General features: G+C 55.2%; 1 protein-coding gene across 3 annotated transcripts; it reads right to left on the bottom strand.

The window, feature by feature from the left end:
• Positions 1-249: 249 nt before the first annotated feature.
• Positions 250-22,020, bottom strand: INAVA (innate immunity activator). Of its 3 annotated transcripts, none has more exons than XM_039227431.1 (10): positions 21,999-22,020; positions 14,948-15,096; positions 14,088-14,212; positions 13,457-13,573; positions 12,608-12,830; positions 7,753-7,806; positions 6,746-6,956; positions 6,330-6,503; positions 3,442-4,081; positions 250-2,132 (listed from the first exon to the last, which is right to left on the bottom strand). In XM_039227431.1, the coding sequence occupies exons 2-10, from the start codon at positions 15,000-15,002 to the stop codon at positions 2,040-2,042; spliced, it is 1,692 nt and encodes a 563-aa protein (XP_039083362.1). In that variant the 5' UTR covers positions 15,003-15,096; positions 21,999-22,020; the 3' UTR covers positions 250-2,039. The 3 variants fall into 3 exon arrangements, with proteins under 3 accessions (XP_039083362.1, XP_039083360.1, XP_039083361.1); XM_039227429.1 differs by lacking the exon at positions 21,999-22,020 and adding an exon at positions 21,193-21,368; XM_039227430.1 differs by lacking the exon at positions 21,999-22,020 and adding an exon at positions 17,865-17,992.
• Positions 22,021-22,388: the final 368 nt, after the last annotated feature.

Below are 22,388 nucleotides of genomic sequence, written 5' to 3'. Positions count from 1 at the left end.
GGTGTTGAGAAAGTGGCTCCCAGAGCCCATCTCCTCAGGCCCTGGAAACCTAAGAGCTCTGGCAGGGACTGCTCCTCATTCCATCCTGCCAGGGACGCAGAGAACCTGAGAGCCGCCCTCTACCACCCCAGCCATCCCGCTCCCCCCTGGGCCAGGCCAGACCTGCTGGACACCGGGCAACTCTGCCTCCCTGGGCAGGCATCTTGAGGGGCTGGGCAAAACCTCTGCTCAGAAGAACCCTTCATCAGCTCAGGCCAATCACAAAGAACAGACTTTATTGACATATTTGGCACTAAAACCCACACAGTTCGAGCCCCGCAGCCAAGTACACAGCCACTCTGCAACTGCACCAGGCATTACACAGGATCAATAAGTTAACGTTAAGGACATGTATGTGTGGGGGTGCTGGGCTATCCCCTGGCTCAGCCTAGGGAGCTCTGGGCTCCCGGGAGGACACACCGCTGTATACCAGGGACAGGGGCTCAGAGATAAAATGGAAGAGAAAACAGCATCCAAAGTAGGACGTTTGAACAGAATGGGGCCAGAGTCCACCCAAAAAGGAGGGAGCTGCATGATGTGGTAAGAGGACAGTGACAGAAATGCAGGTGCTTCCCCTCAGGCTCTCCTCTCCATCCCCAGATCCTTATGACAGGCCGCCTAAGTTCCTCCCTCGGCACACTTGTGCAGTCAGCTACACTGTCTTCTGTCTGGTGGGGAGAACTGTGTTTCTCTGGGGTCGGGCATCAAAGTTATTGGGGGTTTAAGCTGTATTTGTAGTTTCTGTCCAAGTCCAGGCCACTCAGAGGGGAAAAGGGTCTGCATGGGCAGGATCAGAACTCCGTTCTCCCTAACCCCACCGAGCCTCAGCTCTGTGCTTCCTCCTTGAGGCAGGAGATCTGAGTATCTGACCAGGAAGCACGAAGGCCCTGGGATGAGAACCAGGGACTATCAGATGGTTTTCACACAGGCAGTGCTCACGCCTGCTCAAGTCTCAGCACATGGGACAATTAACGAACGCCCCTAAGAGTGAGTATTTCTATATTTGTAAAAATAAAGACTTGCCCTCTTTCAGGGCAATCCAGTCTCAAGAGCAGAGGCACAGCCGGGTGAGGAGTAGAAGGGGCAGGGACCCCACCCCTCCTAGAAATCAGGCCACAAGAGTGCTGCCTTTCTGAAGCTATCTGGAAGGTTTTCCTTTGTAGGACTCTAATGAAAAGATGATAGAGAAATGGGTGGGATTTCAAGCTCTCACGAGGGTGGCAGAAGGTGGTCAAGTGCGCCACCAAATGCCACTGCAGGCCAGCCCCTGTCCTGGACCTCCTAATGCTACAATCTGGTGAAGCCTCGAACGCAAGGCTCAGAGGTCTGAGTAGATGTGGGAGCCCACAGGGCGCGCAGAGCCCACGGTGAGTGACCGGGGCCCCTACAGAGGGGGGTTACGAGGGGAGGGACACAGCAGGGCTGTGGAGACAGCACCCCACCAGGGCGTATGATCTTCAACCTACACTTCGCATGTGCATCACAGAGCACGTTATCAAGGTGGAAGACTCTCCCCCTGCCAGGCACCCCTGCAGTACCCAGGCAGCTGGGAAGTGGGGGTGGTGAGGCGCACTGCAGTGAGACAGGAGCTGTTCTCCGGGGACGCGCTTTGAGCCAGAGAAGAGGCTGAGGAATCCCGACATGGCCCTCTCTGCTCCATGTGTCCCCTGCCGCTTGTCTTGCAGAAGGAGACAAATGCTGTCAGTCAGACAGGCAAAGCCTCAAGTCCAGGAGACCAAGCTCTGGGGAAGAAAGCATCATCATATTATAGGGATCTTGAGGACAAATCACAATATAAATCCTAAGACGAGGGTTTCTGAACAAAAGGCATTAAAAAAAAAAAAAAAAGGCTCAGCTCCAGGTCATCGACCTGCGACGGGGTAAAGGAGCTGAAGAAGGCACTCAAGGCTGGGAGGTGTCGGCTCCAGCCCCGCTGTGAAACAGTCTTTTCCGGCAGCCAGGCCGAGGCATTCAGGACACACGGTGACACCTGGCCTTGGTTACACCTGGCTGACGATCTCGCCATTCTCAGGCACAAAGACTTGCACGGGGGCCCCTTCGGGCGATCTCCGGGGCACATACACTGTGGTTACCTGCCAGGGTCAGGGAGAAAGGAAAGACCTGTAAGCAAATCAAGTAGAAATGTCCAAACAGCAAACACAGGCACACCATCCCTTTCCCTTAAGGACACTGACTGGCAGCTACAAGGGCCCAGCCATGCTGCCCCTGTCTTTCCAGGAGGTTCTATGTCCCCCAGTGATCACCCTTTATCCATTTTCCACTCCACTTTCTTTGGGGTGTGCCAGGTGCCCTGACCTCCTCCTCCCCACATTTCCTGGTCTCGTTTCTTGTCACCCTCCCTGCCTGACAGGTTGGGATGGGCTGGGCCTGGTCTGAGGACAGGTCCAAGCTGGCAGGAAGGGAAAAGCAAAAGCACGTCAGCTGGAGGGTGCGGCCTGGGACCCGGGCCAGGCTGCTGCCAGGCCAGGATGCCAGCTGCAGCCCAGAGACCTGGTGGGTGGGGGAGGGACGTGCAGCTGGGCCTGCTAGGAATCTTGGGTCTCAAAGAAGCAGCCTGTTGGTAACTTCTGGAGCCTGCAGAGCCCTCCATGCCAGGGAGGAAGAACACAGGACTCATGTGTTATCCTTACTTCCAGAATGAAGAAACTGGGTCACTGAAACCAGAGTGGGCAGCCTTACCTCATGTCAGAGTGCTACATCTGGTCCCTGAGTGATAAGAATACACTTACTAGTACATACTCTACGCTATCCTGATTTTACACATAATAACTCATTTAAAGTTCATGGCCCTGAGATAGATGGTCATCCAATCATTAATGTCACTTCCAAGGAGCAGGGCTGAGATTTGAACCCCCCTAGTCTGGCTTCAGAGTTTGTGCACTTAACCATTAGCCACCCTGCTTCTCAGCCCTGAGCGGGGAGGGCTGTCAGAGGGGACGTGAACCCACAGGCAATCACAGGTCTTGGCTTCTGCAAACCCATGTCCAGACTCTCCCTTTGTCCTGAGCCTTCAGGAAATTTGGGGGTTAATCGGATGGACTTCTGCTTCTGACTACAGGCTTATATCTGCTTTGTGGATCCTCTGTGGAGCCGGTGAGGAAGAGTCTCTGCTCTCTTCCAGGATTCCCTCCACCAGTGTAGGTGGGTAAGAGCTCTTGAGCTAGAGGCAAAATTGGCAGCGGGGTTGCGGGGGTGGGATTGAGTGACAAGTGCCTCCCAAAACCAGGACTAAACGTTCTGTGGCCCGTCCTTCCCAGCAGGGGACTGCGCGGCCTTCAGTCTAGTGGCATCATAGCTCTCTGCTCTCGGACCCTCTGGAAGGCCCCGTGACCACCCCCCCCCCCCCCCCCCCCCCCCCCCCCCGCCCCGAGCCACCCATACCTGTGTCCGGGGAGCAGGCGCTCGCCCCTCTCTCCCGGGGGGCAGGCTCCGGACGCGGAAAGCGCCCTGGCGGTCGAGCGAGTGCGGGCGGCCGCTGCGGAGGCGCGCACGCTCGTGCCACGACTTGAGCTCCTCCGACACGGCCGCCTTGCTGAGCGCGCGGCCGGCGGGGCTGTCCTTCAGGGAGGGCGTCCGCACCAGGCGGCTGCGGGAGGCCACCAGCAGCTGCCAGCGCAGCGCAGCCGCGTCCTCCTCGTAGGCGGCGCGGCCCAGCTCCCACTCGCCGGGCGGCGGCAGGTGGCTCTCGGCCACCAGCACGTAGCGCCCGGACGGCGGCAGCAGCTTGGCGTAGTGCGCGCCGGCTGGGACCCAGGCCCCGCGGTGGCGGGGCGGCTCAGGCGGGGACAGGGGCCGCAGGAAGGAGATGTCGGGGCTGCTGCTGCCCGGCGACGTGGGGTGCGAGATGCTGGAGACGTCGGAGCCGCTGTCTTCCGAGCAGGAGTGGTAGGCGGGGTGGGGCAGCGGGGGCTTGCTGGGGGGGAAGCAGGAGTCGGGCACAGTCACCGTGTAGTGGGTGGGGCGGCGGCGGGGGAAGGCGCTGCGGCCTCGGCCCTCGGGACCCGCCCGGAAGGAATCCATCCTGAGGGGGGTGAAGGGGAGATGCACTGAGTCAGGGAGGCTGGATTTAGTCCCCTGGGCCTTGGAGGGTGAAGATAAACAGGTGAGGCAGACCCTCTGCAAACCTACCCGCCGCCCCCTCCCCCCCCCCGGAAACACTCAGACACCCTCCGGGCCTGGCATGCCATTCAACATATCCCTCCTGCTTCATTCACACTTCCGGGCTTTGTGGCAAGTGTGCCCCAGCCACGTGACCTATTTTCAGCTGCTTTAGTGACCCTGTGTTCAGCCGCATGACACTCAGTGCACTTCGTGGTCAGGTGTCTTAAGCTGGACCTGTAAAGCTGTCATGGGGTACAGAGCATGTGAAGGAAGTGGATGGCCATGCCCAAGCCAAGGAGAAGCCTTAGAAGAAACCAGCCCTACCCTGAGCTTGAACTTCCAGCCTCCAGAACCATGAGACCATAAATCTCTGTCACCTAAGCCATGTACTGTGTGGCATGCTGTTCCTGTGGTGCTACTGAACTACCATACGGTGGCTACATGCAGGTTCACCCTCCACCAGGGAGCAGCCCAGCATGGGGAGGGGCCGAAGCCCAGCCCCCACTGTTAAGGTGGTCTTAACACTTAACACTCCCCACTGTGGTGGAGCTGTGTCTGCCCAGAGGGGGCGCCTTTTCCCAGGCTGCACAAAGGCACTGTTTGTGAAATAGCCCTGGAAGTCTGTAAAATATAAAATTCACTGCTTGACTTGAGAGCAGTTGTCCCAGGCTGCACCCAGTCCAGTGCTGCCTGATGAGCGAAGTTAAATGGACAGAAGAGCCCAGCAGTGGTGCCCAGGGCTTCCGTGGGGTGTAGCTGACAGGGCCTGTCATAACTCTGTCACTGAAACTATCACCAAGAATATCAGTAAAGCACTTGGCAAGTAACATACAAATTTGTAGATTCTGTATTTACAAATTCCCCCATGGTTAAAATGTATTCGTAATCTCAAAGCCAACACTCACAATGCTTTTGCGGTCATTGCGGACATGCACACAGAATGGTGACACTTTGAAATGCCCAATAGGCACATTCCCAGCTGGGACTGAACAAGGCAATGACTTCTCATTTCGGCTTTCATACTATAAACAAGTATCCTTGCCACGGTCTATTTAGTCTCACGTGTTTTGCATTTTTGTGCTTTTTCTTAGTGACTTCACTGTTCAAAATGGCCCCTAAGCATAGTGCTGAAATGCTGCCCGGTGTTCCTAATGGTGGGAAGGCCATGAAGGTGCCTTCTGTAGAATATATGGAGGAGGTGAGTTTTATTTGGGCAGAGTTATCATGCCATTGGCCAGGAGTTCAATGTTAATGAGTCAACAATATATATTAAATAAGATGTCTTTAAACAGAAACACACATAAAACAAAGTTATGGATTGATCGGTTGTTGTGACCAGAAGCTCTCAGTAGCCTCACCCTGTGTTTTCCCCGGGAGCACTGTTTCAGTATTGCTACCTCACTGTCTGCAGCGACTTCACAGGACATCAAACTACCACAAATAATGAGAATCGACTGCACATCAATTGAGAAAGTGAACCATTCGCTGTCAGTACAACGGTAAATTATAATAATCATGATAATATATATAACATAGTTTTTTTGTTGTTTTTTGTTTTTTTTTTCTAGGAGAGAGAGAGAGACAGCGTGAGCAGGGGAGGGTCAGAGAGAGAGGGAGTCACAGACTGAAACAGGCTCCAGGCTCTGAGCTGGCAGTCAGCACAGAGCCCGACGCGGGGCTCGAACCCACGAACCGCGAGATCATGACCTAAGTGAAAGTCGGACGCCCAACCGACTAAGCCACCCAGGTGCCCCTATAACATAGTTTTATATTTATTTATATATTTATATTATAATTATATGTTTATTTTTATATATTTATGTATTATATATATATATAAATTTAAAAATAATAAAACAATCTTCAACAATTGCAAAAGTATCTACCAAGGCATATATTCTCTTGCCATGAGAGAATATGGCTAAGGGGAGAAAACTTGAATTGGGTTGTGCAGAAAACAGCTTGCTTCACGAGTGACTTGCCTCTGGTTTTGCTGGTTGTGGCAAAGCCTCTATTGAGAGAAGTCCCAAGAAGGGATGGAGAAGCCATAACACTAGCCACGCGTCCTCCGGTCCCACTTATATCCTAGAAGCCACCACCCTCAAAATGTAAGCTCTCAATAGTGGGTCTCCCCTCCTCATGCATCTCTGGGGTGACCTGTCTCTTACCTCAGAGACTGGGACTGGCCCCTTCTTCCCTGCATCTCAGGGGTGGCCGGGGCACTGGTGCGGCCCTGCCGCTGGCCAGGAACACTGCGGACGGGAACCACGTGGTAGGAGGCGGGCTCCAGCAGCCATAGGCTGGAGGCGCTGGGCCTGTCCTGTGGCGTGGTGGCGGGGCTGCTGCAGAAGAATTGGGGGCAGGTCAGTGGCAAGAATGCCTCCATTGAGGGCCTCAAGTTGGGCAGAGGAAGGGGGCCCAGTGGACGGGGGCCCCAAAACTCACATGTCTCCCCATCACACAGTTAAGGAGAGGGGCAGTCTCCCACGCCTTGCACTGCCTGTACCCCATCCCCCCGCCCCCTACCCCTGCCCGAGCACAGCTCCCACCTACTCCCAGCCCTCCCCTTCCTCCCCGTCCTGACCTGGACTCGCTGTTGGGTTCAGAAGACTTTCTGGGCTTCTCATAGGGGTGGTCCAGGCTGGTCTCCTTCCAGGGACTGTTCTGGATGGGGGCCCGCTCCAGGCCCCCAGTCTCTGGTCCTGCTGGCTGTAGCCCCTCCAGGCTCTGAGGCGGGAGAGGCCGGGAAGGTGGAACTGGGGATCCTGGGGGAGGTTTTGGCACTTGGGATTCCTCTGTGGGGAGTGAAAGAAATCTGGTGAAGGCAGTGGCTAGGAAACCTCTGTGGCCCACGCCTCTCTCGCCCTCCCATGGCTGCTTATCTGGCTGTTCCAGGCTGTGGCTCCGGGTCCAGATCCTCAAAACTGTTTTCCTCTCCTTTGGGACTTCGTCACCACAGCTCTATTTTACACCTGCCTCCTTCCAGAAACTTCCCCAGATTGATTCTTCTTAGCTCACATCATTCCACCTTCTAACCTTTGCTCCTAGTATCATACCTTTCCACTTACGTATTTTTCTTGTTCACACCGTGCCCAGGTGCACTATTTCCTTATTGACCTGGCCATAGTCCCCTACATAGGACTGTGCTACCCTCTTGGTCCATCTTGATCCTCAGGATCCTTAGGGTTTATAAACAGGGTTCTTAATCTATGGACGGTGTTTCCTTCCTCTATTCAAAAAGGGCAAGGATTGTGGCCAGATGGCTCTTAGGGTCCCAGGGCAAAGGCAGGGACCCCCAGAGCCCATAGGCTCTGCTAGAATTCACCTGTTCCTTCCCTGTCAAAATGATCGAGCTTCTTGAATGGTAAAGGGTCAGTGCATCCCCATGCTCAAATGAACATGTGCAGGGGCACATAAAAATTAGCATCAAGTAGGAGCAGAGACCTGGAGCCCAGCCTGGACTCCTGCCTTCACTGGTTCACTAAGTCTCCACTCCCCATTTGAAGCCGGCCCTAGTAAACTCTGCCAAAGCCCCACTGTCTTCCTGTAGGAGCCCCGTCCTGACAATAGGCCTTAAACTACCCCTCTCACCTTCCTCCAGGAGCAGCCCATCTGACAGAGAGCTGTCATCTGAGGCACTGAGCTCTGGAAAAGCCAAAGAGGAGAGAAAAGGTGAGGAGAGAAAGAGCTGAGGAAATCAACACATAACTCTGGCTTTCCCAGCAGTATTGACCCCACCCACTTCCTGATAGCATTCCTTATCAGGGAATACCAAATGTGTACTAAATACTATATTGGATATAAATTTATTACTCAGAAGTGGAAAAAAATCAGAAGTTAGGAGAAGAGGAAGCCTGATTTCAATCCTAGCTCTTCCATTAGCTACGCAACCTTGATTAAGCCATTAAGCCTTTTCAATGCTCTAGGCCTCAGTTTCCCCATTGTCAAAAAAAAAAAAAAAAAAAAAAAAAAGCCAGGACTTTTTCTGACTGGGTTTCCTAGCAGTGGAAGGGAAAGACAAAGTGTCATTCTGGAAGGTCTTTGGGGGTGGAAATAATTTTCCTAACTTTATTCTATAGTCTTCTGAAATCATAAATACAACTCAACTCAAAGACCCCAAATCTGAGAAGCCCTGCATTACCAGTACCAAGGGCGATGCAAAGTGGCAATTTGAGCTGTGGGGCTGTGGGATCAATTCACAGTGGTTTGGCTGAATAAGGAAGGTTCTTCGATCAGTGATATGGTAAGTCACCTGAAGGAAATGGGAGTATGACATTTCTGCATGGCATAGCTGTGACCCAGGAAATCAGAGGGAACTTATATTTACCATTGCCCTTGAACAAACTGAAACCTTCAGACCCTGAGAATACTCCACTGACTTGGATGGAATTCACAAAGTGTTTTCAACTATGTTTGATAACAATGATCAGGGGAAATTAACAATAGCTAATATTTCTGTTGTACCAATACTTTTCTAAGTACTTTAATATATTAACTCATGTCGTCATAACCGCCATGTAAGTTAAACACTATTATTATCATGTAGCACCTAAGAAAACCAAGACTTGGAGGAATTGAGCAACATGACTTAGGCCAATCCACCAAAAGGTGATTGAGTCAGAATTCATACCCAGACAGTCTGACCAGAGTCTGGTTTGTCATTGCCACCTACCATTTATCGGCTCTCCTATTAGCTAGCATCTAATGTGTAAGTCATTAGACAGAAAGTTCTAAGAAAATTAAATAATTCCAGCCATCTTAAAATCCTTTATGACAGGACTGGTCAATTACGGGCCCTTGGGCCAAATCCAGTTAACCAACTGTTTTTATAAATAAAGTTTTATTGAAACACAGCCACAGATTTATTTACATAATGTCTGGCTGCTTTTGCACTACAAAGGCAGAGTTGAGTAGTTGTGACAGAGACCTTATAGCCCATGAATCCTAAAATATTTACTGTCAGAGCCTCTACAAAAGTTTGTCAACCTTTGCTCCACAACTTAAATGAATTAAAAAATTCTACCCAGAGTGGTTCCTAAAACCACGTAGGGCATACTGCCCAAAGGGCTGGGCCAACTCCCAAGCAGCCAGTAGCTCATGCTGTGCTTGGCTCCTACTAGCCTTTGCTTTGGGGTTCAAGTGAGGATACACCCTTTTACTGAATTCTGGTTCTCTGCTTCTGATCTTTTACAAAACCCTGGAGAATAGAGTTTTCTTTCTCACAGACAGATGTCAATTTGAAAAAAAATTGTGGGACTGTTACTATCATGGTTCCATGATGCAGCTGGGGTTAGCTATGTTTTGGTTTGACTATATGGTCTGGGAAGAAAGACATCATCTTCCATCATTCCTAATCTTTTTTTAAAAATTTTAATGCTTATTTGTATTTGAGAGAGAGACAGAGACAGAGTGTGAGCAGGGGAGAGGCAGAGAGAGAGAGAGGGAGGCACAGAAACTGAAGCAGGCTTCAGGCTCTGAGCTGTCAGCACAGATCCCAATGCAGGGCTCGAACCCACAAACTGTGAGTTCATGATCTGAGCCGAAGTCGGATGCCTAACCAACTGAGCCACCCAGGTGCCCACTCCTATCATCCCTAATCTTCATAAAAACAAACAGGTCAGAGATTCATTGGCTAAAAAAGTGCAATGCAAAGGGGGTAATCTGGAGACCCCACTGCTTTTGTAGAATTAAGACATGGATGGAGCACATCTGTCTGCCAGCCAAACACAGCTGTTCCTGAGAACCACTCACCATCTCAGCCACACAGCCCCAATCCAGCCCCGGATCAATCTCACCCTGCCCTCAGTCCAGCACTGGCAGCCGGACCCCCCCTCAGGTGAGGAGGTGACCATAGAGATCAGACCCACAAACCCTGAGCATTCTCAAAGGGCGCACTGTTCAGTGGTTCGCCACTAGCTGCACGGGGTTATGTTAATTAAAATGGAATAAAATTTAAAATGCAGTTCCTCAGTCACCCCAGGCACATTTCACATGCTCTAGCGGCTACTGTAGACAGCATAGATATAGAACATTTCCATCATCACAGAATTGCTAGAAGATGACATTGCTAAAGGCAGGTATTGTCAGTCAACAAACGTATTCTGAGCATCTACTAAAATGAGAGGTGTGTTTCATGGAAGGGGCGAGGGGGGGCAGGGGGATTGCTCATCAAATTCACTGTGGTGAATTACTGTAACACCTGACTGCTCCCTGCCACCTGCAGGGTACTAGCTAATTACTCCCACCTGGCATAATTAGTAATTATGCTAAATTGAATAAGCCTTGTGTGGAGACCAAGGGGGGTGCTGGGTGGCTTTTCCTTTTTGTTTTCTTGTTTGCTTTTTTCTTTTTAATTCAAAACACCTTTCAGCTACTAACTAATTATTAATCCCTTTCTACTTCCTCCTTCTAAGGAAAGCACAGCTGGGCCAAGGAGCCACAGGGAAGGATTCACTGGTCTCGAGCTGCTTCCTCCTGTGCTCCCAAGGCAGAACATTAGAACCCAGGACCTCAGGCCCACCGTCGAGACAGGGTCTGGAGGTGGAGAGTGCGGCATCTTTTTCTCTGATCTGGGTGGTGAAAGGCAGCTGCCACACCGGGTTTATTCTCTACAGCTCTGTCTTCACCTGAGCTGAGTGCCCCGAGGTTTCAGAAGTGCCTGGCTCCCGTGGAAGGTTAACCAAAGCCCCAGGCATGTCCTGACCCGCTCCCACCCCCAACAAGAAGCACCATCGGTCACAACAGCGGCAGCAGTGTGACATCCCCCCACAACCTCAGCCACCCCAACATCTGCAGGCTCGTGAGCACAGGTGACTGCTGAGCAGTAGGGGACAGGAGGGGACACAGGACAGACTGAGTCAAATTGGGACAGCGGTGCTTCTCACTTCCCTGTTGGCTCCCCACCAGTAGAGCAGGTAAGCCCTTAGGGACTTCCACGCCCAAGTCAGTGGCTGCCTTTGAAGGGGGGCTTGAGCCCTGGGGACCCTATCAGAGTGGAGGGAGGATGGAGAATCCTTTTCCATCCGAGCCTTGGAGACCAGGAGCATTGTCGCGTAGCCAGGCCAGGCCAGAGCCAGTCGGCCCACAGAAGTCTGGCCGTCTCAGCCTATGTCAGGTGCACCATCTCCTGTGTTTACTGGGTCAACTGTCACATGGAGGCACCTCCTCCCTCACGCTCTGCTTCTGCTGGAGGTCACCTGGGAGGTGTCTGGTCACACCCTTTCTCACCTACATTACAGACGATGTGTGGCAATGGGAACTCTCGAGATCTGTACTAGGAGAGTCCCTTTGTCTACAGCATGGGCCACTGGGCACGGGGGTTCTAAATAGAAGCGTCCCCAACCAGGAGAGGAGAGCAGACTCAGTAAAAAGCCAACCCACGGTGCAGGGGTAGGAGCTGGAGGGTGTGGGAGAAGGAAGCAATTCCCCAGGCCCTGACTGACAGAGACCTTGGTCTCCAGGTCTGCCCCAGCCCACCCCTCCTGTCCCTACCCCAGTTCCCTCCCCTCCAGCTGGGCCCCATGGGAGGCCAGGGGTTGAGGCAAGCCACAGGCATGATGCCCCAAGAACTAGAAGGGAGGGCTGCAAGTGGATTTGACAAGCTGGGTTTGGGTCAGGAGAGGGAAAAGCAGCCCCACCCGAGGGCTCAGAATCACTTGTTGGACGGTAACCCAAGCTGGATGCACGAGTGTCCCAATAATGGCAGGGCCTGGGCAGGGATGACTTTCTAGGTGCCCCACAGCCCCAGGTCCCTGGGCCATGGGGCTCAGGGACTAGACTAGAGGCACAGTAAGAGCAGAGAACAGAAGCGGAGGGATTCCTCTTGACCAGGGTGGTTCAAGATACTTTAGGGATGGTGGGGTGTGGCCCTGGTGGTGCTGGATTTCAACCTAAGCATCCCATCAGTAGCCACGGGGCCCTGAAAGAATTTGGGGCGCAGTTATGAATAGCAGCAGCAGGCCCCCGAGCAGCCTTACTCAGGCCAGGGGACAGCACATCAGCTCAAGGCTCGCATAAGCCTCACACTTCCTGAGCAGAAGCCAGCCCCCGGGGCCTGGAAAGCAGGAAGGTGGGCCTGGCTACTGCAGCTGAGAAGACACTGGGAATGAGCTCGAAGTCAGCCTGGGCAGCACCCTTCTGCCTGGAAGGCCGTGAGGGCAGTGGGCTTTGAGGAAGACCTGGGAGGCATGGAATGCTCTCTAAGGAGACTGGGGGAGAGGGAGAAGCCCTTTGCCACGCCACGGCAGAGGGTCGGGATGGGGTAGAGGTGGACCCAGGAAGCAGGCTTCCCAGCTAAAGCCAATCTGGAACATTAAACACATGGCTGGGCATGAAGGCGAAGGCAGTGGCCCCGGGACCATGACATCTGCTGTCTCACCTAAGCTCACACAAGGCCCGCATGGCCCGGGCGGGACTCTCTGGGGGGAGGGGGGAAGGACCGGCTCACCTCGGCCCAGCGGCAGGGCAGCGGCGGGAGGGGGTGCACTGGCACGCCGCTGCTCCCCCAGGCAGCGCTCCAGCTCCCTCAGCTTCTTCTCCTCCTGCAGCACGGCGTGTTTTCGCTGCCGCCGGGCCTGCCTGCTGAGGTTCCCTTCGCGGCACAGGCGGCGGGCTGCCTCGGCGATCTGCAGCTGCAGGGCCAGCTCGCGCTCCAGGCTGCTAAGGGGGTCCTGGGGAGGGGGACAGGCAGGCGGCTCAGTGGCCCTGGGGACCCAGAGGACGGCCCTGACAGACCCCAAGCCGGGGAGGTGGAGGCCCACTGAGCAGGGCCCAGCAGGCGCCAGCGTGGGACTCCTCCCTCCTGACCCCAAGGGCCGGGCAGGCGAGCCCAGGGGAAACCTGCTGCCTTTCGCGGCTTGGGGAAGGGATCCCAGGGCCTGAGCCACCCCCTCACCACCTGCTTTCCACGCTGAGAAAGAGGACAGCCCTGGGGCCAGAATAACCTGTTTAAACAGGCCAGTGCCTCTCTGGGCTGGTGCTCGAGCTCTTAACTGATCCTCTGCCTGCTGGCGACCAGACCCAGTGTCGCCTCTGGAGTCCCCAGCTCTCCCGGTTCCTGTGGTGGCACACCTTCCCCATGGGCACTGGGCTCCATGTTAGTGGGTGCCCCTCACCCACACGCAGCCGGGCACCCTGACAGGGTGTGATGGGATGGAGTGGAGATTGCCAAATACCAGGTGAGGGTGCTGTGCCTCAGAAGCTGCCCCTTCAGATGGCGAGGGCTTGAATTTCCAGAATTCCTTGGCTCAGGGATCGACACTCGTGGGGTGCGAGGCAGCCCCCTGAGGTGCCTCACCTCTCTATGTAAGGCCCGCTCATCCAGTTTATAAGCTGCTCCGATCCTGCGGCGGACCTTGGGGGCCTTTTCCCCAGGTTTGAGGGGATACTCTGCTGGCAAGATACCCGTCAGCTCCTGCAGGAGAAGCACGGTCAGCCAGGCCCTTTCCACTTGCCCAGCCCCTGGCCAACCAAGAGTAGCCAGTCCCCACTTTGCCTGTGCCCATTCTTCCCCAGAGGCCCCTGTCCCCCCCACCCCACCCGTCCCCCAGGGCCTCTCACTGGCCTCTTCAGGGCACCCTCCATATTCCCTCCTCTTCCCCTTCCACCTTTTTGCTCACCTCTTCCAGAGATCTCCTCTGGCCTTGGTTACATTCCCTCATGCACCTCTCTGCACCCTGTCTTTCCCTCCTCGTGTCTGGGGCCACCGCCTGAGCTACTTCCTTCCCTCAGGGCTGCCCAGGGCCCAGGTCAAATGCTGCATACACAGGGACTCCAAGCACCACATCCCCATCTGATTTCCAGAATTCTCTCACAAACGGGGTTCTCTTCCTTCAGCCACAACATCCCAAAATGTGGCTCTGGGTCTCCTCAGGCTAAGCCCGAGTTGTTGGGGGGGGGGAGGACTGGGGGCCAGCTGGGGCTCTCACCGCCTCCCTGAGGCAGAGTCTCTTCAGCTCCTCCAGGCGCGCCTCCAGCCGCTCTTCTAGGGCCCTCTGCTGCTTGCGCACCGCGTGGGTCAGCTCCTTCACCGGGGACACCGGGCTGTCGGGGCCTGGGGTCGGGGGTGGGGGGTAGGTCACTGGCTCAGGGAAGCCGAGGTGGGTAAAGCGCCTCTCAGACACTCATTAACTACCCCAGGCAAGGGGTGGGTGTGTGTGTACACACACACACACACACACACACACACACACACACACAGCCTCATGGCTGCCCGCAGATCACAGGTGTCGCGGCCTGTGTCATAACCACGAACACCACATCTCCCGGCTGTCCGAGGTGGCAACATGACAGCTCAAAGGGAAGGGCCGCCTCACCCGGCCGTCTGCGGGTGGTGGGAGGGCTACTGGTCAGAGCTCCCTCCTTGCCCTTCCCACCCTCCACCCATACAGTTCACTTCTGCCGCCTCCTCCTTCTCCTTTCTCTCTTTCTCTCTCTCTCATTCACACACATGCTTCTTTCTTCTCTTCTGTCAGGACCAGACCAGGCCCACAGACTCAGACCAACCCAAGTGACCGGACCTTTCCACCAGCCAGATAAGATTTTTCTACATCTTAGTAATCACTAGGGCCAGGGAGAGCCCTGTTCCAGATAGGATCACACCTCCAGGCCAGGCCTTCCAGGAAAACTGCACTCCCTCTAGTATTTAGCCCCCAGCAGAGGCCTCTCCCACCCCCTCCCACCCTCCCCATACTCGTCTTCCAGCCTCTCAGCCTGGCCAGCCCCAGGGCCTGCGGCCTCGGAGAGGCAGGGCTGTGGCCCCCACGGCGGGATTCCCCAGGCCACTCACCAGACTGCAGGATGATGCCGCTGTCGGTGTCACTGACCTCATCCTTACTCTCCATGGTGGATTTCTGGGAGGAGGGGGCACAGAGTAGGGAGGGGTGACACCGTTCCCAACCTGAGCCAGGATGTGTCGGTGGCCTGCAGTTTCCCCAGCTTTTAAGAGAACAACAACAACAAAAAGATACAAGTGAAACCCCTTGGTTCCAAACAGAGCTTAAGGATCAGATGTATGCGGGCAGGGGGAGTGGAAGCGAGGCCCGTGCTTCCAGGACAGTCTGGCATGGGGGGGTTCTCAGCTCTGGGGGTGCCGCAGAGAAGGCTCTCTGGGCCTCACCAGCAAAGCTGCTCTCGGTGGGCTCTCTGGGCCCCCCCTAGCCTCCTGCTGTCTCCTTCTGAGAAGGGCCTCTAATCCCAAGAGAGTCAACAGCAGTGGTGGCCACAGTGACCACTGAGACTGGGGAGAAGGACCAGAAAAAGAGAAGAAAGAGAATGAAAAGGAAAAGGATGAAAAATGGGTGGGAGGACAAAGCAAGGAGGAAAGGAAAGCAGGAGGGGGAAGCTGTCTTCCTCAGCTTGAGAACCCAGAACCTGTGAGGCCTATTCCCCTGCCCCAGTGGGTGACAGCACTTCAGAACTGGCTGGGCACTGGGTACCCACCCAAGCCCCTGCTCTCAGGTCCTCAAAGCCCAGGCTGCCCTGCTCTTTGGATCAGGGGAGGCATCCCAACGCAGGTGCTGGAGAGCTGTCCCAAAGTTCTGGAATAATTCCTAAGTCACTATGTCTAGGAGATCCTCAAGGAGGAGTAGGCCGAGATCCCCCATCCCCCACGGCCAGAGGAGTCCCAGTGTGTGCATGCGTCAGGGTCACGGCGTGGGGGGAGGGGCTGTGTGTCTAGAGTGGAAGCCACCTGAGGACAAGAAGGCCACCCACTCCTCTGCCTCCCTGGAGCACTTGGGTGGCCCGGGTACAATCTCAGCGTGTGTCGGCCCAGCTGGGCACCACCAGTCACCAAAACAACACCTGCTCCTGGCCGAGCCCATGCCCCTGGTCAGGGTCTCAGCTGGCTGGGGGGTCTGGCAGCTGTTGGCTGGAGCAGGGGTGGGGAGGGGCGGGCGGAGCCCAGGCAGGCGGTCTGGAAAGAGAGCCACCTCCTCACTGAGTCAGCCCATTGAGCAACAGTCCAGAAGTCCTTCTGAGTTTCTGTCTGGAGCTTATCCTGCCTCCCCAAGGCACAGGGCCACAGGGTGGAGGAGGTGGGCTCCACCCCTCCACCACCAGCCAACTGCAGAGGGAAGTCGGCGTTGGGAAAGCTGGGCACAAAGCAAGGCGAGGAGAGGGAGAAGGGACTTTGCACAGACAGGTGCCCAGTAGGACCTCTGCCTCTCGAGACTGGACGTGAAGGACCCATGGAATGCTTTCATAGACCTCCATAAATAGCCCAGCAAAGCACCATGGGCAATAACAATAAAAAAGTAGCCCTGAAAACAACTTTGAAATTTCAGTTTTCCCAGAAAGTCTGGAGAGTGGATGATTGGATGAAAGAAAGAAAGAAAGAAAAAAAGAAAGGAAGGAAGGAAGGAAGAAAGAAAGGCACGTTTCTGTAGGGCCTTTGCAAATATGCTAAAGAGAGAGACCGGCCCATGTTCTAGAAACCCAGAACAGAGTAGTTAGCGTGAGAGCTACCTCTGCATGGCCCGTCCCTCTCCAACCTCCATCCTACCTAGGGATGAGAGCTGGAGAGAGGGGCACCCGCCTCCCACCCGCTTCGGGCAGCCTCTGACCTTCTCCAGAAGCCAGGGCCAGAGCCCAGGCAGAGCTAGGAAGCAAGGCTGTCTCAGCTAGCACGGTGAGTGTTCTGCTTTGGACAAGAGAAGAGGTAATGTGAGAGAGAAGCCATTAATTAGTCACACTTGCTAATTAATTATTAACCACGAAGGCGTTGCCTTGGCAAGTTGTGATAACTCAGCCCCTGCTTTCCTCCTTGAGTGTTGCAGTATACAGGGTTACGCGGACAGGGGGGTGGATACGAGAGGAGAGCCCCCTCGGCACACCCCCTCTCCTCCAGTGTTCACTGCCAGGGTCAAGGGCGAGGCCCTGGCATTCACGGTGGCCCCAGTCTGATGCTGGGCATGCTCTGGGCTAACTCACAGCTCCGAGCAAAGCAAAGGGCACAGGACCTGAAGTTGGGAGACTCAAGCCTGAGTAAGTCACCTGGCCTCGCTGGCCTCCTGGCCTCGCAGACACAAAGACTAGACAGTGTCCAGGGAAGGCCCTTTCCGGCTCCCCTCTCAGAGTCTGGGCCTCGTGGGTAATATCGAGCTGAGCAGAGACCCCACACAGCCATGTAGCGGTCACCCTCGTGTGCCCTGCCAAGGCAGCCCTCCCGGCTGTGAGGACCCCGTCCCGGGAGCCCGCCTCCACCAGCACGCAGGCCCAGGCGTAGATGGTTAAGGCATCGCTTTCAGATAAGGGCAGTTCAGGGAACATGCCCAACCCCTTCCCAACACAGGAATCTCTCCCTGCCCTCCAGACCCTCCACCCCAAGCGGCAGGCCCCAGGTCCTAAGAAGCAGTCCGCCCAACTGGACAATGTCCCCAGAAAAAGGCAGAAGAGGAAAGAAGAGGCACAGAGGGAAGAAGGGAAACACAAGCGCAGCGTCCCTCCTCCATCACGAACGTGTCCCCAGGCCAGGTCCTGGGCCTCTTCCTCCTGCGGAGACTAAGGCCTGGGCACTACAGCAATACTGTAGCCAAACTACAGCAAGAGGCTCCCCATCTGGGCCCACCGGCACCCCCTATCATCCCATGCCCCAGACACAAGGAGGAGGAGGTGGCGGTGAGGGATACTGCAGGGGCTCCCCCCACTCCCGGGCCGGTCTGCCCTTGGCCCCGAAGACCCGTTCCACCCTGCCCTGCTCTCACCTGCTTCTGGGGTTTAGTCCAGGATTCCGAGAAACACCCTCTGTTCCCAGGTCAGGGGGCCGTGGGGTGTCGCATGTCGCCTCAGGGTGTCTCAGGCCACAGGCCAGCCTCCCTGTACTCTCTCTCTGACCTGGCTCCAGCTCTGTACTCACTCGACGCTGCCGATGGCCGCCCCTCCCTCTGGGCCCGCCTGCTGGCCTGCCTGCCTTTCCTCCTAGGCTGCCTGCCGGGCCAGGGGAACCAGGTTACTTGTTATGACTTGAGTCATAGGGGAGGAGCAGGTGAGCAAGTCCTTCCCTGAACTAATCCTGCTGTGGCTGTTGCCAGCAGGCAGCTCCTGGGCCTCTACACTTCCGGGGGCGGGGTGAGTAGGGAGAAAGGGGCTCCCCATGGAGGAACCCCCAGAAAAAGGCAACAGGGGTCATGTCTTCATGGCCTTAAGGGACTCCGATGCAACGTGGTGAGCTGTAAGGTGCACAATGGCTCTCCTAGCCCTGCGTCTCCCTAGCGAGGAGAGAGATCAAGGCATGCGTGACCCCCAGAAGCGGGTGAATCCACTGTCCATGGGGAATACCAACAAGAAACTGACAAAATGACAAGACTAGGTCATTGTCCTTTCCATACACAGTCATGGAAACCAAGGCCTGAGTTTTGTCTCTCAAATCAGGTTTAAAGAAATTTCAGGCAAGGCAGTAACTATGGAAGTCCATGTGGGAAGGCTCTAGGGTCCTCAAGAAAGCAAGAGTGGTCTCTCTTTTCATTCTAGTCATTTTGTCCCAGGATCATTAAGGATCATCATGTATTTATTGCTTACATCCATCTCTCAACAGGGTCCACGGCGCACTAAGCTGAACCCCAGTCCTGTCCTCTACTCCACAGGACAGCCACTGGACCCCAGGCTCTAAACCCACTCCCCAAACATGAGGGGCCAGGGACCGAAATGGAACTCGTTTTCTACAGAAAATAAGGCTCCAGGTCTCCCACCCCGCTGATCCTCACACAAACCCAATACTGTTTAGAATTCAGTCCATTTCATTGGGGGAAGGGCTAAGGCTACCTGTTGCTACACATGAAAACACACAGGCGTGCTCCAGATTAAGGACCACACCCCTCAAGGCTTCATCCTGCCTCTTCCCTTTCTCCCACTCGTATACTCCCCCTGTGTCCCTTCATGCTGGGGTAGCAGCACCTCAACATCTCTCTGGATTGCTCCCCTCCCCAGCCCCATCTCCAAACCACATCCCCTTGCCCATTCCCCAGGGCTGGGATGATAGAAGTGCGCTCCACCAAGCGTCTCCTGTAGAGCACAGCTGTGTCACCGACAGAGTTCCTGTCCACCTGGTCCCCTTCACCCGCATCACCCACAGTCCCTACACACATACCCAGCTCACCTTCACATCCTAGACACACCCTCTTTCCAAACAGTGCTAGCCCCAGAGTCCTCCAGGCTGCCCGCTTCCTTCTCTCCCCAGGCTGAGGCTGAGGCTGAGGCTGAGGCTGAGGCTGAGGCTATAGCTGAGGCTACGGCTGTGGCTACGGCTGTGGCTGCGGCTGTGGCTGCAGGGCCCCAAAGAGCCTGTAGCCCTTCCCATCCCCCTATTGGCTTGTCACATTCTTCCAAAGAGGACAAACAGAGAGAGATCGCCTCTGAGTGGAACTGGTCCCCTTCCTCCACCTTGCCCATCCCCCAGCTCCAGGTGGGGGGTGTTGGAAATTTCTAGAACCAGTTGATGGCATGTTTTTTAATGAACAAAATGAAATGAAAAGGGAATCACTAGGAGAACGAATTACATTGGAATGCAGTTCTAAAAACAAAAACATAGTAATATGCAATACTCATTAACGTTAAATGGGATTTAGCAGTGGGTGGTTTCATGGAAGTGACGACTGTAAGCAATATTTCAAGACAGAATAACTGCAACGGTGATGCTAAACTATCTGAATTCTATCAACGGCGAAGCCACAGCTACTGCCAATGGTTTCTTCATGATTGAAGGCAGTGCTGAAGTTTTGTTAAAGGTTGGTGTGAAATAAAGTTATTTTTCCCCATCTAAGTTCACAAACCCTCTGAATTCTATCCACAGATGCTTTGGTGCCCAGGACCCAGTTAAGAACCCCACTATCAGGTAAATCTCCCATCTCTGGGATCAGAGGAGAAAAAAACAGATAATCAACTCTCTGCATTGATCCTCTGGAATTCTCAAAAACGCCCTGCTCCCTCAAACTCACATCCAGCATTTCCTGACCCAGCAGAATGGGAGGTCTGGAATGCGACTAGCCAACCAACTCTCCCAAGAACCCCAGATCTGATGGGTTGGATCTCACTGTCTGCCAGGCCACTCAACTCAAAATATCAAAAGGGAGGTGAGCACCCCGGGAACTGCCTGGGGTTCATTGCCCTGCTCCCAGCTGGCCTAGGGGATCAGGGTTCTCAGATCAGTGCCCTGCTCCAAACCCCAAAGCATCAACACCAAGACCACCAGTTGGTGAGGAAGTGGAGTGTCCTTGAATAGAGTTAGACTACTTGGAATTTGTTCAAAGGAGAAAACTGTATCTCTTTAGGGTTTTCACTCCCCAAGGAGAAGTCCTGCGACAGGAAACTTCCACTCTCTGTAAGCCATCCACTTCAACAGTTTTAAAAAGTCCCTTCTTTAAGTTTCTTCTGATACACGAGATTGGAAGTTCTTTAAAGCAAGAGCCTCCTCCTACCCTCTTCACATTGCTTCCAGCACCCAGCAAAGAACAGTCTCAGGCACTCCTAAAATCCCACTTAATGAATTAAGGAGTCAATGGTCAGCCGCCGAGGCCAACCCACAGTGCAGAAAGAAGGGAAATAGCCCGGGACCCTCAAGGCCAAGGCGGGTGGAAGGGGGTTCCTTAACTGTTTTCTTTCTCCACTCTTCTCCGTGCCCGCTGGGGAAGGTGTTCGCCTCCAGCAAGCGACGGTGGAGTGGGCTCTAGCCTGGAATGCGCCCTGAAATCAGACCTCTGGGCTTTCCTTAAAAAGCCCCTTTGTCCGGTCCACCCTGCTCCCCTCCCCCACCGCGCCCCTCCGCATCCAGGCGGCCCGAGACTTTGCTTCTTTTGTTTGGCTGCTTTCTGGCTTCCCGGAACCTGGCCAGGGGATCCACAGGCGTGGGGAAGGTCGAAGGAGAAGGTTTGAGGAGTCGGAAATGTGCACTTTGGGTAGGAACCTGGAATTCCCACCCCCTTTGTAAATTACTCCATTCCTGGTAGGGCCAGCTCCGCTAAGGCCATAGACCGTGGGTTTGGGAGCCTGAACCCCCCAGTTCACCCGCGCTGCGTCCCCCTAAGTTTTCCCCCTTACCTGTCCCATGGAGGTCTGGCGCCGCCCGCCTGTCCCCGCGCCCCCAGTTCCTGCCTCGCAGCTTCAGGACCTGTGTGTCCAGGCCATCTTCTCTCTCCCCGACTCCCCTCCCGGCCTTCCCTCCCGGGAGGTATTTCATTTAACTTCGGCATTTGCAGCATCCCAAATGTTAAAGATCCCAAGACATCTGTCCCCTGGGGCATACCAAGGCCCAGAAGAAAGAGGGGAAAGACGCAAGAAGGGATTCGAGATTCCGATCCAAGAGTCGGGGCGGGGCCCCATGTCGGGGTGGTACATGCCAGCAAGAACGGGTGTCCTTTGGGGACCCCGGTCCGAGGGGCGGGGCCGCCCCCTTCTCCCGCTTTGGGACGCCGGCGTGGCGGGACACCCCCGGCGCTGCCAGTTTCCTCCGCCCCGGCGGGAGGAGGCTCCTCTCTGCGTCCGAGCGCCGCCTTTCATCCGCGCGCTCCGGCCTGGCCGGGGGCCGTTTCCATTCCTGGAGACCCCGGGGTGAAAGAATGAGAGGAGCCGGCGAGAGGGCGCCGCGCCCCTCCCCCGCAAGCCCCTTCCCCCTCCTCTCGAGTCCCCTGCCCCCTCGCTGTGCACCGCGCCGGCTGCAGAGCCACCGCGCGCTGGCGCGGCTGGAATTGCCTCCCCCTCCTGCGGCCCGAGCCCAGTCCTCCTCCCGGGCGCCGGCTGGCTGAACTCCGGGGCAAGGAAAGGATCCAGTCCCGGTGAGCGCCTCCTGTTAACTACCGCCAGCCTGGGGCCCTCCCTCCCTCCATTCATTCGCCACTCACATTTACCTGTTTTCATTTGTGGAAGAAATTTATTGAGCACCTACTAGTGCCCAGCACGGTGGATCAAAGTTCAAATTCTTCCCTGGATGATTCCCCAGTCTAGGCGAGTAATCAAGTACCAATAGCATCAGTGGAGTAAGAGCTAGAACTCAGGGCAGAGAGAGAGAGAGAGGCCGTGCACACGGCTGCGCCAGGCTGAGGGTCGCAGAGTCTGGCGGGAGAAGGCAGTGGTCAAGGGACCTGGGGAGGAAGAAGAAGGATCTGGAGGCAGCAGTGACAGGATGCACAAAAGCAGAGAGGCAGAGAGCTGCCGGAACTTAGGGTGTAGGATGAGAAGGAAGGGAAAGGACAGCACGGATGAGGCTGAAGCGGCAGACAGAGAAGCTCATCCGGAAG

Source organism: Hyaena hyaena, unplaced genomic scaffold (genome assembly GCF_003009895.1).
Source record: "Hyaena hyaena isolate Hyena2069 unplaced genomic scaffold, ASM300989v1 scaffold_28, whole genome shotgun sequence".
Classification (NCBI taxonomy): domain Eukaryota; kingdom Metazoa; phylum Chordata; class Mammalia; order Carnivora; family Hyaenidae; genus Hyaena; species Hyaena hyaena.
Note: the sequence above shows the minus strand (reverse complement) of the source record. Positions and strands in the feature narration are given on the sequence as shown.